General features: G+C 53.7%; 6 protein-coding genes across 6 annotated transcripts; 3 read left to right on the top strand and 3 right to left on the bottom strand.

The window, feature by feature from the left end:
- Positions 1–66: 66 nt before the first annotated feature.
- On the bottom strand, positions 67–1031 carry BO66DRAFT_382190 (uncharacterized protein; the record flags this gene model as incomplete). The annotated part of the gene is made up of 2 exons (XM_025645994.1): positions 980–1031; positions 67–924 (listed from the first exon to the last, which is right to left on the bottom strand). The coding sequence occupies exon 2, from the start codon at positions 697–699 to the stop codon at positions 67–69; it is 633 nt and encodes a 210-aa protein (XP_025499876.1). The 5' UTR covers positions 700–924; positions 980–1031.
- Positions 1032–1379: 348 nt separating this feature from the next.
- On the bottom strand, positions 1380–2625 carry BO66DRAFT_190594 (uncharacterized protein). The gene is made up of 3 exons (XM_025642448.1): positions 2366–2625; positions 1970–2292; positions 1380–1911 (listed from the first exon to the last, which is right to left on the bottom strand). Exons 1-3 carry the CDS (start codon positions 2519–2521, stop codon positions 1494–1496), a joined length of 897 nt encoding a protein of 298 aa, XP_025499875.1. The 5' UTR covers positions 2522–2625; the 3' UTR covers positions 1380–1493.
- A 1475-nt stretch (positions 2626–4100) lies between these two features.
- Positions 4101–5979, bottom strand: BO66DRAFT_190517 (uncharacterized protein). The gene is made up of 2 exons (XM_025642447.1): positions 5889–5979; positions 4101–5701 (listed from the first exon to the last, which is right to left on the bottom strand). Exon 2 carries the CDS (start codon positions 5643–5645, stop codon positions 4203–4205), a length of 1443 nt encoding a protein of 480 aa, XP_025499874.1. The 5' UTR covers positions 5646–5701; positions 5889–5979; the 3' UTR covers positions 4101–4202.
- An 815-nt stretch (positions 5980–6794) lies between these two features.
- On the top strand, positions 6795–8568 carry BO66DRAFT_394922 (O-methyltransferase). Its single transcript, XM_025648108.1, has 2 exons — positions 6795–7380; positions 7451–8568. Exons 1-2 carry the CDS (start codon positions 7138–7140, stop codon positions 8219–8221), a joined length of 1014 nt encoding a protein of 337 aa, XP_025499873.1. The 5' UTR covers positions 6795–7137; the 3' UTR covers positions 8222–8568.
- Positions 8569–9122: 554 nt separating this feature from the next.
- Positions 9123–10831, top strand: BO66DRAFT_394921 (putative NAD binding Rossmann fold oxidoreductase). The gene is made up of 5 exons (XM_025648107.1): positions 9123–9604; positions 9670–9765; positions 9847–10250; positions 10318–10405; positions 10469–10831. The coding sequence occupies exons 1-5, from the start codon at positions 9322–9324 to the stop codon at positions 10678–10680; spliced, it is 1083 nt and encodes a 360-aa protein (XP_025499872.1). The 5' UTR covers positions 9123–9321; the 3' UTR covers positions 10681–10831.
- Positions 10832–11397: 566 nt separating this feature from the next.
- On the top strand, positions 11398–12971 carry BO66DRAFT_394920 (HPP family protein). The gene is made up of 3 exons (XM_025648106.1): positions 11398–11534; positions 11797–12150; positions 12210–12971. The coding sequence occupies exons 2-3, from the start codon at positions 11833–11835 to the stop codon at positions 12789–12791; spliced, it is 900 nt and encodes a 299-aa protein (XP_025499871.1). The 5' UTR covers positions 11398–11534; positions 11797–11832; the 3' UTR covers positions 12792–12971.
- Positions 12972–13595: the final 624 nt, after the last annotated feature.

Raw genomic sequence — 13595 nt, 5'->3', positions numbered from 1 at the left:
CCAAACATAAACAAAACACCCACCTCGTCGCCACAGATCACCCCAAACCCAACCCCAGACCACACCTCAAACCCGCTGACCCCTCGCCTCCCCCTCCCGCACCTCGCCAAGCAAGCCCACCAACTCCCTGCCCCCCTCACTCTCCCTCCCCTCAATCTCGAGCCCCCTTTCCACAAACCGCCTTGCCTCCTCCCACCGTCCCATCTCCACCAAGCACTTGCCCCCGCGCCACCACGCCTTCACATTGCCCACCGCCTTGCTCTCGACGCTGCACCGCGCATCCACCAGCCCCTCGACCCACAGCCGCTGGCTCATCCACGCCTGCGCCCGGTTCGCGTACAGCCCCGCCAGCTCGTCGCGCGCCAGCGTCACGGGCTCCCACCCGGGCCGGCCCAGCGCCATGTCGATCGCGTACCCGTACAGCCGGGCGGCGTCGGCGAAGTGGTTCTTGCGGTAGGCGGCGTTGGCGCTGTCGCGGAGTTTGGTGATCTGGGCGCTGCGCTTGGGGTTGATGGGGAGCGGGGGCGGGGGGATCTGGTTGGGGGTTTCGAGGAGGGCGCGGTGGAGGGTGTTGAGGGCGGTGAGTTCGGATTGGAGGGTGGATGTTGATGTGGTGGGGTGGGTGTGCGTGAGGGTGATGGCTTTGGAGGTTGGGTCCAGGTGGAGCGGGAGGGGATTGTAGATGTCTATGCTGGACATTTTTGGTGGTTGTGGTTGTTGTTGTTGTTTAGTGGTTTGGTGGTGGTTTATCTTGGTAGTGGTGTTTATGAGGTGGGTGTTGTTCGCGTGGAGTCGGTTGATTGGGTGGATTTGTGTGTCTGTTTGGGGCTTTTCGTATTTCGTTCGACTCGTTGATGGACTTGGATTCGTACAGTAGTCAGTGTAGCTGTGTATGCTGTAGCTGTAGCGTAGCTGATAAATGGTCTGTGCGGAGAGGTTAGTGTTTGAGGTTTCAGGTAGAAATCCGACTCGAACTCACGAGGCAGATTGCCAGAGACCCCCGGGATGAGAAAGCAAGACGAAAAAGTGCGCACCGGCTGGACGTCCAGATTTCAACTCAGATAAAGCAAAAGATGAGCTGTCCTGATCGCTGATGGTGAGTGAGCCTTCCAAGCAAAGGCGGTGGCAGAATCCCTCCCTGCCTTCGGCGAATCCTGCCCGATCAGATGTGTCATCCTATTCACTAACTACTACAAGTCCAAGCGACCAGTTCACTACCAATTCGACAGGCTTGCTCTGCTAAAGTATGTAATTCCATCTATGTAGAACCAAAATACATTCGTCATCCAATAAGTCGTCAGGTATGCCTGCGCGGCCATTACACAGGCCGTTCCCCAGCCAAATCACCATCACAGCATACAGTCATCATGTTACAAGTCAGCAAGCCAGAAATGACAATCGGAAATGTGCGCCCGCAAACACCGCCCCATGGTTCGTTTCGAAGGTTTGTCTTGGGTTTTTCTTTTCACCGCATCTCCTCTCCGTCAACCCCTCTAGTGGCCGTAGCCGCTCTGACTCGGCTCGTACTCCGACGGTCCGCCGTAGTGCTGCCCGTGCGCCCCGCCGTAGCTGGTGTTGTAGTCGTGCAGCACGCTGCCCGTCGAGACGGTCGGGTCGTAGGCGCCCGACGCCGCCGAGCGACCGTGCGTGGTGCTGCCGAAGTCATCCGCCTCGCTCTGATGCAGCAGGGCGTAGTCCTCATCGCGATCGCCGCGGACCGACGACCCCATCCCCGCGCGCGACCGGAAGTCGTCTTCCTCCTCCTCGAAATCGTGCGCCGGATTGGATGAGAACGCGGCCTTGGTGTGGGCGGCGAAGGTCGGGTCGGAGACGGCGTCGGGCAGGGTGCCGGTGCGGCGGAAGTGCACGACGTTGCGGAAGGACATGAACGCGGTGACCACGAAGAGTAAGCTGGTAGGCAAATCACATGTTAGCAAACCACCCGAGAAAGCCACAGATGACAACCCACAAGACGATAACACCCAAGATCACGGTGGCCGTGCTGATCTTGCACTTGCTGGCGTTGCCGTAGGCCCAGTTGTCGCAGCCGCTCTTCTTGCTGTCGCTCGCCCGCTTGCTGCTGGACTTGCTGTCGCTGTCCGTCGAGCTGTCGCTCTTGCCCTCGCTCTTCCCCTGCGCCACGTAGCTGGCGACACAGACCCAGGCACTGAACCATAAGATGGCGTACAGGCAGTCCACGGTCGCGAAGGCGTACACATTTCCAAACCGGCGTGCGCGCGGCCACATGGGGACGGCCACTAAGTAGATGAGACCGGGGATACTGAACCAGCACTATCGACAAAAACCATTAGACTCGAGTCCTCGGCGACATTCGTCCCCCTAAAACAGATGGATGGGCACTCACCAAGGCCCAGTACCAGGCGGATCTCCCATCAATGCCACCGCCCTTGGTGAACACGGCGATGGTCAAGGCCCACGCCAGGAAGATGATAAATCCCTGGAACCCATGGATGATGTTTTTCGTCCGCCCCGGGTTGAAGGAAGGTCGGGCGACTCGCATGTTTCTGAGGAGTGAGGTGGTCGATGACGGAGGAGTGGTGGTGCCTGATGACGATGACAGGCGCTTTCCTTTACGCTAGGAAGCGAGACCGCGATACGATGCAGCTGGCGGATTAATCGCAGATAGATCCAAAGATTCGGAGCCGCCAGAAACTGAATTCCGAGTAGATGAATAGGAAGGGATAGGCAGAAATCGTCAGCGACAAGGGGATGAGAATATGGAACGCAATGCGATTGTTTATTCCAGTGGCAGCAGCAGCAGCAGTCGAAAAACCGACGGCGAAGGTGAACGGGGCAACCCGATCGTGCCGCGCGGACGCTAAAGTAGAGGCGCAGGCAGGCAGAACGGTGGGAGGGGAAACCAGCGACGCAATCGCCCCCGGGAATAATCTTCAACCGGCAAAAAGGAGTGAGGCACAAGAGCAGCTCAAGAAAGCTCACGAGTCCTGGGATATGAGGGAGGAATAATCAGGATAGAGTAGAAAAGAAGGAGACTTTGGATTGAAAGTGGGTGGGAGGGAGGGGTGGAAGCTCGTGAATGTGGCTGTCATAACAATAATAAAAATACACTTCATTCATGGAATTCATTTCATTCAGCGGCGGTAAGTTACCGTAAGGTTATCTTACCCGTCCGGGATTAGCCTGCCCGTGATCTCGGCCCAAAATAGAATTCCCAAAGCACATGGACTGGTGAAATGCACAAGCAAAAGCAAGATCAAGGTTGCTTACAATTGCGATGTTGGATGTCACCGAAGATGTTGTTACAGGATTGTGTCTTGCTCGTATCCATTCCCAATTTTGAATACTACCTAGTTTTGTTGCCCAATCGAAGACCCTGCACCAAGGCTGACGTATCCTCATTTTTGACCAACACAGCCCAGTTGAAGTGATGATGGCCACTTGTTCAGCGATAATTAAGGGTACACTGGTATCAACGATCATGAAGATCAAGCACTGCAATGATTATTGCGTAAGTGGTTAAGCGGACCCTCGGCAGCTGGCTGTGCCTCTGCACACATATGATGTGTCAACATGTCAGGTGCTCGTCGACAATAATCAAGTCTGCCCGTTGCTCATCATAGCGGTAATTTCCGGTCGAGGGTCCGATCTTATGCTCTAGCTTGCTGACAAGGTACTCCGTAGTGAAGCTGGCTTGGGAGCTTTAAAGCCGATCAAAGGTGGTACATGATTGTGAAACCATGGCCCAGTTATCAAGATGTTATCCTTCAGCTCTGTATATTAACCCTAGTCGCTAGCCGTTTCATGATAGCGCCAAGTAGCTTGTTCTCATGGAAACAGGGGTTGCTATTCATGGAGACACGGCCGCCACGCATCCACGCTTGGCCGACTCCACCGTCGAAGATCAATCTACAATTTTTATTGTTTCAAGCCTCCGCGACATCACGCTTGAATCTGAATGTCTCAACTCAAATTGGTCCATTACCTCGGTCGTCTCGAAAGCGGCCGATCTGCACATAGCTAATATACTCAAAAGACGCCACTCGATGCTCCCTATACAACAGCATCGTCTCATGTGCTGTGATCCGTCATAACTTCGTTCGCTAACTTGGAAAAGGGGAAAGGAGAGGAGTACAAAAATAGGAGAGTAAGTGGATGAAAATACACAGGAAAATAATCTGGAAACAAAGGAGAGTCGTTAAATCGCCAAGGAGGCGAGCACATTATGTCGACTTGCCATTGGTCGCGTTCATGATCATTTCGATCTCTTTCAGGGGCTGGTAGATATGCGTATGCCACCACCACGGCAATGGGTCAATGGCGGAGAACCGCCAGTTCTTCCAGAACAGGAGCAGTCTGCTGCCTTCGTGCAGGCTGCGATCGATCTGCTCGATGGCAGGGTAAAGTGCCGGAAGCACCCTCCGAACATCGCAACTGCGGACCACCTGGCAGAGACTGAAATTCTCAGGAGGCGGGGTAGAGATTTCCGTGTCGATGGATGCGATGTCTATAGCGGGCACTTCGCCAGAAACGCCGTTGATGTGTGGCGCGAGCACATCCAGGTACTCCGCGACCAGTGAATCGTGCTTATCTTCCAGAAGAAACTTCACAGCCGCGGCGCCTTGCTCGCAGCCCTCGATGTGAATCGCATAGCGGAGAATATTGTCGGTAAACTCCTCGTCCACCGTCAGTTGGAGGCGTAGGTGACCGGTCAGTCGGGGTCCACCTTGGAGTGCGAAGCGTTCCATGAGCGCATGCGTCGCCCTCGCGAGCCCCTTGTCCAGACGCGAGTGTCCCCAATCGGACTCCTTGTCGCCAGGATAAATCTTGATCGCCTTGACATGGCCGCAGATGACCATGACCTCTGCAACAAACCGGCCCAGTCGCGTCTGTTGTTGTAGTATCCATGGCCGTTCTTTAGAGATCTGGATCTCACTAACCTCGGAATAAGTCAGACTGAGAGTTCGCTTCGGCAGCAAGACGACCTTATCGTCGCCGGGAGTGGGAGAGTGCCTCCGCATCTGATAAATCTTGGACGGCGACCGATGCAAAATCTTGTGGATGGCATCTCGTGACAGAACCTGGTGTTTTTCCACCACGGGGAGCCGCTTCTCAACGAGATACTGGTTGAAATTTTCTTGGTTGCCGAAGATTTCGGCCAGGCCGGTGTCCAGGGTGATGCATTTGCAATGGGTCCGGCTCTCGATCACCTGTTTGGCCGACGCATCGTCGAGGGCCGAGGCCTCGTTCGCGCACGGGATCCAGATCTCCACTTTCTCTTTCTGGATGATGTCGAGTAGCCGTGCACTGTACTTGGTCTTGGGAACGTGGTAGAAGGCCGCCAGCGTCTTGGACATGCCTTCGCCAGGGGCGATGACGCTCTCGGTGACGTTGGCCCCGACCACTCGGTGGCCCGCGTAGTACCAACCCCGGGCCACAGCTAGCCCATGCGGGGTATTGACCCCAGTAACGAGGACTGTTTTCGGACGGAAGTGCTCATCTCGTAGGATTTTCTGGCGTCGGCGTTCGTGGCTGGAGGATTGTGAAATGTCGCCGGGGACATACCCGGCAGCGTAGGAGGCCAAAAGAATGGTGTTGTCCAACGGCAGGAGGGCGATCGAGACCGCAATCCGCACCAGATGGAAAATTACATGGATCTGCAGCATGTCGCGGGCGAATTGAAGAGTGCTTTCTTGAGGAATCGAGCTAAATGCTCGTCGTACTGTATGTATAGCCATCATAATGTCAGATGATGATTTGCAGTGGACATTGTTGCACAGAATCAATGCCGGGCAATGATTATTTATTGTCTCATGGCAGGAGGGGGGTGCGGGCAGCACAACCAGCAGCTTGGGAATGCTGCTGCAAGGCGACCACGTCAGCGATGCAGCTCAGTGGGTGATGCGTACCTGAAGATGGAAATCAACTGCTGCGTTGTTTGAGTTGGGTGAGGTGGCTGGGCCGACAAGGAGAAAGAGCATCGTCGATTGCGACCACACGTCGAACTGAAAGACATATAAGACCTCCCACAAGATCATAACCGTATGATTTTCGTCGGCAAACCGGATGATGACCCCTCATTCTGACGGTGGCCGAGGGGCTGGACTTCAACTTTGCTTTTGACAAGGATTACGGCTATCGCACGAATCATGATCCTTCGGCGCGTTGCCCAGGCTGAAGGGCAGCGTAAAGCAGATTGATGTATCGTAAGTACCAGGATGGCGGATATTGGCAGATGAATTCGAGGCGACAGTCAAGGATCGCATAGATTGAGAGGAGGAGATAGACATGCGACAAGGCGTGGAGGTGAAATGTAACTGCCTTCATTTGAGACAACCATGCAGGCTGAAGCACCAGCCCGTGCAAAGTATAAGTTATGCGGCGGGAAGCAGAGTGAGGCCACCCTGCCTCATAAGCCGAAACATGGCCACCTGCAGCCAAATTCAAGGCAAAGGAATGTGCATGACCCATTCCTCAAGTCATTCGAATGTGAGAGTCTAGAACCTTTATTTTCTCGCGCATAGTGAGGTCTTTGTGCTAGTGCCAGTAGTGATACTCGATCGATAGTTCGTCTCGGTTATCCGATCACTTCAGGGTGGAGCAACGCAATCAACACTAGAAGCACCAACCTTAGAGGTGTAGGTGGCTGCTACTTCAGGCACAGTACGAAAAGTACAGTACAGCCTGACACAGCACCACTGCAGCTTTGATACTCCGTGCTAGGCGCTTCGATGCAAGCACTCACCGCTTTCGCCTTGTCTACGTTTTATCCTACCCCGACGGCAAGCTTCTGGGGGAAAAGCACACCCAAGCCAAATAAATCAAACAACATTGATCCCTCTCGTGTTGAAAACTTCCCGACTATCAGTGAGCACTGAGTCACAATGAGGAAATGCATTTCCGACTTGCTTATCAATCTCTCACGCTGCCTCGGATTATCCGGGATCCGCGAGCCATGGGGGGCACCGATGGAGTAAGCATCTCCGAGTGAGCGGCACTTGGGACAGCATCATAGTGGGGGGACTTTCGCCCCTAGTGAGTCGCCCATGTTGTCATATCCTCCTTAAAAGGCTCATTCTTGAGGTTTACGTGGTCCTTATCGTCCCCCGAGCTTTCAGCTGGCTGTGACGTTGTCGGATTTATCTTCTGCCACACAAAATGTCGAGTATAAGACCGAGGATAAGACCGAGCCTAATCCCGAATGCGATAAGGCGCGGGGGTTCTCGTGCCATTAAATTCGCTGGATACCCTCGCTTTGGATCTCCAAGCTTGCAGCCTAATCTTGCTACTATCGCAAAATATCCATTGATTAGATTTCTGTCAACCTCGCGACATCCATCACTGACCATGAGCGACAACACCTACGTAGCGCCGCTTCATCCTCGTCCCGGGGACCGATCAGTAAGTCCGCTGTCCAAGGCTTTGAGGCCCTTTGAGATGTCGTGTGAACTGACTCCGAACGTCAATGTAGCGCGAGGATGGTCGGGAGTTCAAGTTGCTGCACTTCATCTACGATCAGCCCAACCGAGACGAGATCCAGGGCAATCCCCAGAAAGTCCTAGATCTTATCGACGAGTTCGCGCAGACATATCACTTCATGAACATCGGCCCGGACAAGGGCAAGTTTATCACAGAAATTATCGCCGAGCGCAAGCCTGAGGTCATGATTGAGCTCGGTGGCTATGTCGGGTACTCTGCCATCCTATTCGGCGATGCCGTGCGCCGGGCCGGTGGAAAGCGATACTATAGTCTCGAACTGAACCCAGAGTATGCCGCCATTGCGAATATGCTACTGGATCTTGCTGGTCTGCGCGACTTTGTGCGCATCATAGTCGGTCGCAGTGATCTGTCCCTGCACAAGCTATTCGATAGCGGGGAGGTCAAGCAGGTGGAGGTTCTGTTCATTGACCACTACAAGCCTGCCTACACCACCGACTTGAAGCTTTGCGAGCAGCTGGGGAAGATCGTGCCCGAGGTCTCGGTCGTGATCGCGGACAACGTGCTGTACCCCGGCAATCCGCCATATTTGGAATATGTCCGCAGTACGGTGGAGCAGAAGCGCGAAGCGGCCAAGAAGGGCCCTGAACGGACGTACAACAGAGAGGGCATTCCGGACAGGACCGTGCAGTCCTTCCTCGGCGCAGATGCGACTCCTCAATTCGACATAATCGGCAACCCGAACCTCATCTACGAGAGCAAACTCGTGAAGCCGGAAACCACCAGGGTAAGTCGGAGTCTGTGACGCAATGAAACGGGAGATGAGTTTTCTGACGCAACTTGTGTGCTTTAGGACGCCATTGAGGTCACCCGATGTGTGGGGGTACAAGAGTAGTAGAAGGGAGGGGTGTTTTTTCCGGGGAATCTGTGTATACTGGTTGAGAGAAGGAAGGGAAAGAGGCTGCTAAGCTGGATGGCTCACTAGCCTTAACCAATTTTGGTGCAAGGGTCTTCGGACCTACCATTACTCGACCTTTTCATGAATGAGGCCGAAGTCTAGAGTCACGGTCGGCCGCTGACCCTTTTTTACCAGCTAGTGGATTAAATACCAAACAAAGGCTTTCTTGTGAACAGTTCGAGGATAGTACAGTAACTTACTCCGGAGTACAACTCGGGGCATCCGAAGTTTCTCCACCTTTCCGTTTACTGTCGGTTCCGGCGGAATCTACTAGATAGCTTACATAGCCCACCATTGACTTAGGGCCTAAAGTTGTTCCATATCGCGGCACAACAAACAGAACCACAGACATACCAACATGGCTGCCTTTAGATCGAATTGAAGGAAGATGATGGAATACTCTATGGATTAGGTATGTTCACTAGTTAGCCTGACAGGGCAACTGTGGCAGGCGATTAGATAGAGCCAGTTCTGTTCAGGAACAGTGCATCAATCAATCAAGTGCAGGCTGAAAAGACCCGGCCGTGGTTTTCCGCTGTAAAGTGTGCAGTCCTACTCCGTACAGGCAGGTGAGACACGGTCCGGACTGAGCCGATGGTGTCATGATCGGCAACAGCACTGAAATGAATTCCGAGTGTCTTGCTGCTGCTGCATCGGCCTTTGCCGCATTGCCCCGCCCGGCCCAGTGGTCGCCGTCGCCAGGACCTTCCCCCGCACTAGTTGATGACTGAGTCCAATTTCTTCCCTTCCTCCCCCCCACGCTGGAGATTGTGTAATCACTGTTCAGAACTTCAAAGGCATAGTCGAAGTGGGCCTTGTTTACGTCGTATATAACTGAGCAACCCCCCTCGGAAATCTTTTATCTCTAGCCCCTTCAATTGTGCCCCTCATTTCTCTGCTCCTCGTCTCCTACAAAACCATCACCCCCACGATCCCCATCCCCCACCATGTCTTCGAAAACCTGGAACGTCGGAATTGTGGGATACGGCCTGAGCGCCAAAGTCTTCCACATTCCTTTCATCAAGGAAGTCCCTCAATTCAAGATCTCTGCTATTGTGCAGCGCAATCCCAAGCCGGAGGACGATGCGGAGAAGGACTTCCCCGGCATCAAGTCTTACCGTAGCACCGAAGAGCTAGTCAAGGATGAGGGTGTCGACCTGGTTGTCATCACTACCGTTCCCGAAACGCATTTCGAGTTGACCAAGCTGGCCCTCGAGCACGGAAAGCACGGTAGGTCTTTTTTTTTTTTTTTGCAGGTGCATAAGAAACTGTACTGATGCTAATTGTTGCTGCAGTCGTCGTCGAGAAGCCTTTTACCCCCACTTCCAAGGAAGCTCAAGAACTCGTTGCCCTGGCCAAGAAGCAGAACAAGCACCTGGCCGTATACCAGAGTCAGTATTCCTAAGTCACCTCCTACCTATAATTTGAATTTTGTGAGGTTTGGTTTTGCTGATGGGTGTGTGTGTGATTAGACCGTCGCTACGACGCCGATTTCCAGACTGTGTCCAAGTTGGTCAAGAGCGGCTCCCTGGGCCGCGTCGTTGAATTCGAGACTCACTTCGATCGCCACCGCCCCGAAGAGCCTTCTGCAGATGCTTCGAAGTGGAAGAACAAGGTTGTCCCCGGAGGTAGCGCCATCTACGACCTGGGATCTCACCTCCTGGATCAGGCTGTCCACCTGCTCGGCAAGCCTGAGCGCGTGACGGGCTTCCTCGGCTCCCAGCGCGAGGTGAACTCCTCCGGTTACGAGGACTCCTTCACCGTCCTGCTTCACTACAAGAACGGCCCCCTGGTCACGGCCAAGGCTGCAGTTGTCAGTCCCGAAGTCGAGCAGTTGCGCTTCTGGGTCCGCGGAGACAAGGGTAGCTACAGGAAGGTCCGTTTCCTCCGATCTGACTCCGCGAAATATGGGGAGCTGCGTTTGGCTGACTTCAGACGATTAGTTCCATCTCGATATCCAGGAAGAGCACATCAAGGCCGGATTGAGCGCCGGTGACAACGGATACGGCCGCGAGCCCAGTGACAGATATGGTACGTCGACGATGCACACTGACATACCTTTTCAACACCGTTCTAACATATGTCCGCGATCAGGCACTCTCACCACTATTCAGGACGGAAAGCCTACCAGAGAGGTCTTCCCTACCGTCGAGCCCCCGACCTGGACCGAGTACTATAGAAAGTTGGCGCGAGCTCTTGCCGGCGAGTCCGATCTCCCGGCTAGTGGAGCTGAAGCCAGCGAGGTTATCCGCTTGATCGAGTTGGCCCAGGAGAGCTCCAAGCTTGGCAAGACGCTGGACTTCTAGGTGGTGGAGAGTGTGTTTGTGTATATGAGTACTTAAAGATTATGATATAATGACAGGATGAGAATTGAATTTCACAGGGGATGCTCAGTACTCTCAAGTACTGTACTTGTATGTACATGCACCTTGAATAGCACGAGTATGAATAACTCACTAGTGGTGGGGTGTGAACAGAGCGCGTTACACTATCCAAGGCACGAACCCCCTCTTACGGTTCCACTACGGTAGTCTAGACCCCTGTCAGCATGATGGCTGTATTGAGCGTGTCATGAGGAATTTCTTCGATCTTGTTCCTCTACCCCGGATTGATCGACAGCCCTGCTTTTGCGGGAAGGGCGGCGGATGGGCAATACGGGCGACTCGGCTGGATGATGGGGGAAATACGGTAAATAATGGTAAAGAATGGTAATCTGTGGTAAGAAACCCACCGGCTGACCTCATCTCCCACCGTCCCCGACGCTAAACCCTACCCGGAGTTTCCATTACCCAACTCAAATGCTGTGAGTGGAAGGACAGACCAGGAACCTTGAACTTCCAAACTCCATTCAGTTCAGTCACTTGGGTCAGTTCCAGTTGGCACTGCAATTCCGCCTCCATGACTGCTCTGCTACCATAGCCGAATACCTCTCCTCCGCGGAGATGCTGATGGCCAGCCCAAGATGCGTGCGAAAGATCTTCTTGTTCTTGCGTGTTCTCCCTTCTCCCCCGTCTCTTCCAGCTCTGATGCCTACTATTAATATGGGCTCAGCATTCCCTCCACAGACCCAGCGACTCCAAATTGCGGTGTCCACTTGATGCACGGCGGTTTCAATGGGCTCGCCCGCTTATACTTAGTTGCTGCTCACCACGTAGGCCAGGCAAGTATTCCCACCCTTCCCCCTTGTACCCCCTGGTTTGGACCCATCAGGCCAGCTTCTCAGCAGGATGGAGTATCTGCCTGTCTGTCATCTCTTTTTTCTGTGTCAGTGGGCAAGTTGCTCTCCATCCGCAGTCTCATGACTGAGCTGGCATACACAAGCATCCGCCTTTCCGGGTTCGTTCTTCAGGTTCATATCCACTTGCAACACTCCTTTTCATAACAACACTTGTTCTACTGGACCTGGTACTAACCGACCACAGGAATAAGCGCGTTTGTCTTGGCCAGGGGTGGTCATCATGACAGTCCAGCAGACGTTGGCCCAGCCCTCCCGGCCTCCGTCCAAGCTTGAATCCATCGACTTCTCCCGTCTCCATGTGGATATCGATGCCTATATAAATCCCGTTCTTCCGCCCCCGCCTTGGCGATACCTGCCTCGGCCGGTCTCGCGCTTCTTTGGTTACCGAGAGACCCCGTCTCCCAAGCCACTCGGCAATGTGGTTGTGGCCTTCTGGACCTTGATAGGGGTGTTCTGCGGTGTGTTGATCGTAGCGGAGGCTTCGATGCATGTGCCCCTTTTTGAGCACCATAATGCCCCGATCATCGTGGCGAGTTTCGTACGTCTTCTCTCCGGTCTACACCGGTGACCGAAGCTTCAAGACTAACCATCCCTTAGGGTGCTGCTGCGGTGCTAGAGTTCTCGGCCATCGAATCGCCCTTTGCCCAGCCACGAAATGCGGTAATCAGCCAGGTCATTGCGAGCACGGTGGGGATTGGGATATCCAAGCTTTTCGCCCTGAATGCCCATGCCGAATCGTTACCCCAAATCGGTGGCGCCCTGGCCTGTGCCATCACCACGTGTATCATGGTCCTCACGAACACCGTGCACCCGCCCGCGGGTGCAACCGCATTGCTTTCAGTGACGCAGTCGGCCGATGTGGGCTGGGCGTTGATTCTCGTTATGTTCCTCGGAAGCGTGCTGATGCAGGCCGTGGCCTTGTTGATCAACAACATCCAGCGCCGGTTCCCGATTTACTGGTGGACTCCGGTCTCTCTGGCGCGCCCGAGATCGAGTGACACCGAAAGCGGGGATCGGATCAACCGAGCCAGCTTTGAGACGGACGGCACGCAAGATGTCTTCCCCGGTGAACCGAGGCAGGTCCTCATTGAGTCGGGCAAGATCCTCTTGCCAAATCAATTCTCGATTTCGGAAGCGGAGATGAAGGTCCTGCGGAGTATCAGTGAACGGTTACCATGAAGTGCATCTACTAGCATTAGAAATAGGTGGCTTAGCGTAGAGACATTCCGCTGTCTGTATGTACTGTATATAGTGACGTTCATATATTTGTCTAAGTACTGAGTTGGAAGTAAGCTGCTTATCGTGATCGAGGATCTGTCCAACAAGAATGCTCTGATTACCAAGCTAAGTACAAGAGGATACCTAGTACTCATAGTGGCAATGTGGTTGCGAAAATAGGATGACATTCAGACGGAGGTGTGATTCTGCTGAACTTGCTTTAATGATATTGAAGGAGTAGGGCGCTGCCGTGCCTGGGGCCGGATGCTCTTCCTTCCTAATCAAGGTAGCACACTGATCCGATTTCGGCCTCAGGTGTCAGAGGCGGTTGCTGACCATTGCCAGCAAATGCCTTGGGCATAAGGCTCTATAGCACGTGACTATTAATGCCCAATCAGGCAAGGCCGCGCCACGCACCCGTGCGGTGACGTCGACAGGCCAATGACAGCGCCGCTGGGCAGAAACCCACTGAAGGAATTTTCGAGGCAACTCAAATTGAGGTCGCAGTTTCGTCTTTCATCCTCTGCCCAGTGCATCCTTCATCCTCGTCTTATTGTTCTTCGGTCGATTGTTCCTACTGTTCCTACTTCTGACTCAGAGGATAGGCTCCTTCAATCTCGTATATACTACCCATTCGATCTCTATTTACTCTCTGTATTTTCTGTGTTTTGAGGCAATAGTAATAAGCATTGCCTGTGCTTCATAGTTGAAACTCTTACTATCGATAAGGGCTATCCAAGGAACCTCCCACTCCCACTCCCACTC

This window comes from Aspergillus aculeatinus, assembly GCF_003184765.1.
Source record: "Aspergillus aculeatinus CBS 121060 unplaced genomic scaffold BO66scaffold_54, whole genome shotgun sequence".
NCBI classification, from domain to species: Eukaryota; Fungi; Ascomycota; class Eurotiomycetes; order Eurotiales; family Aspergillaceae; genus Aspergillus; species Aspergillus aculeatinus.
Note: the sequence above shows the minus strand (reverse complement) of the source record. Positions and strands in the feature narration are given on the sequence as shown.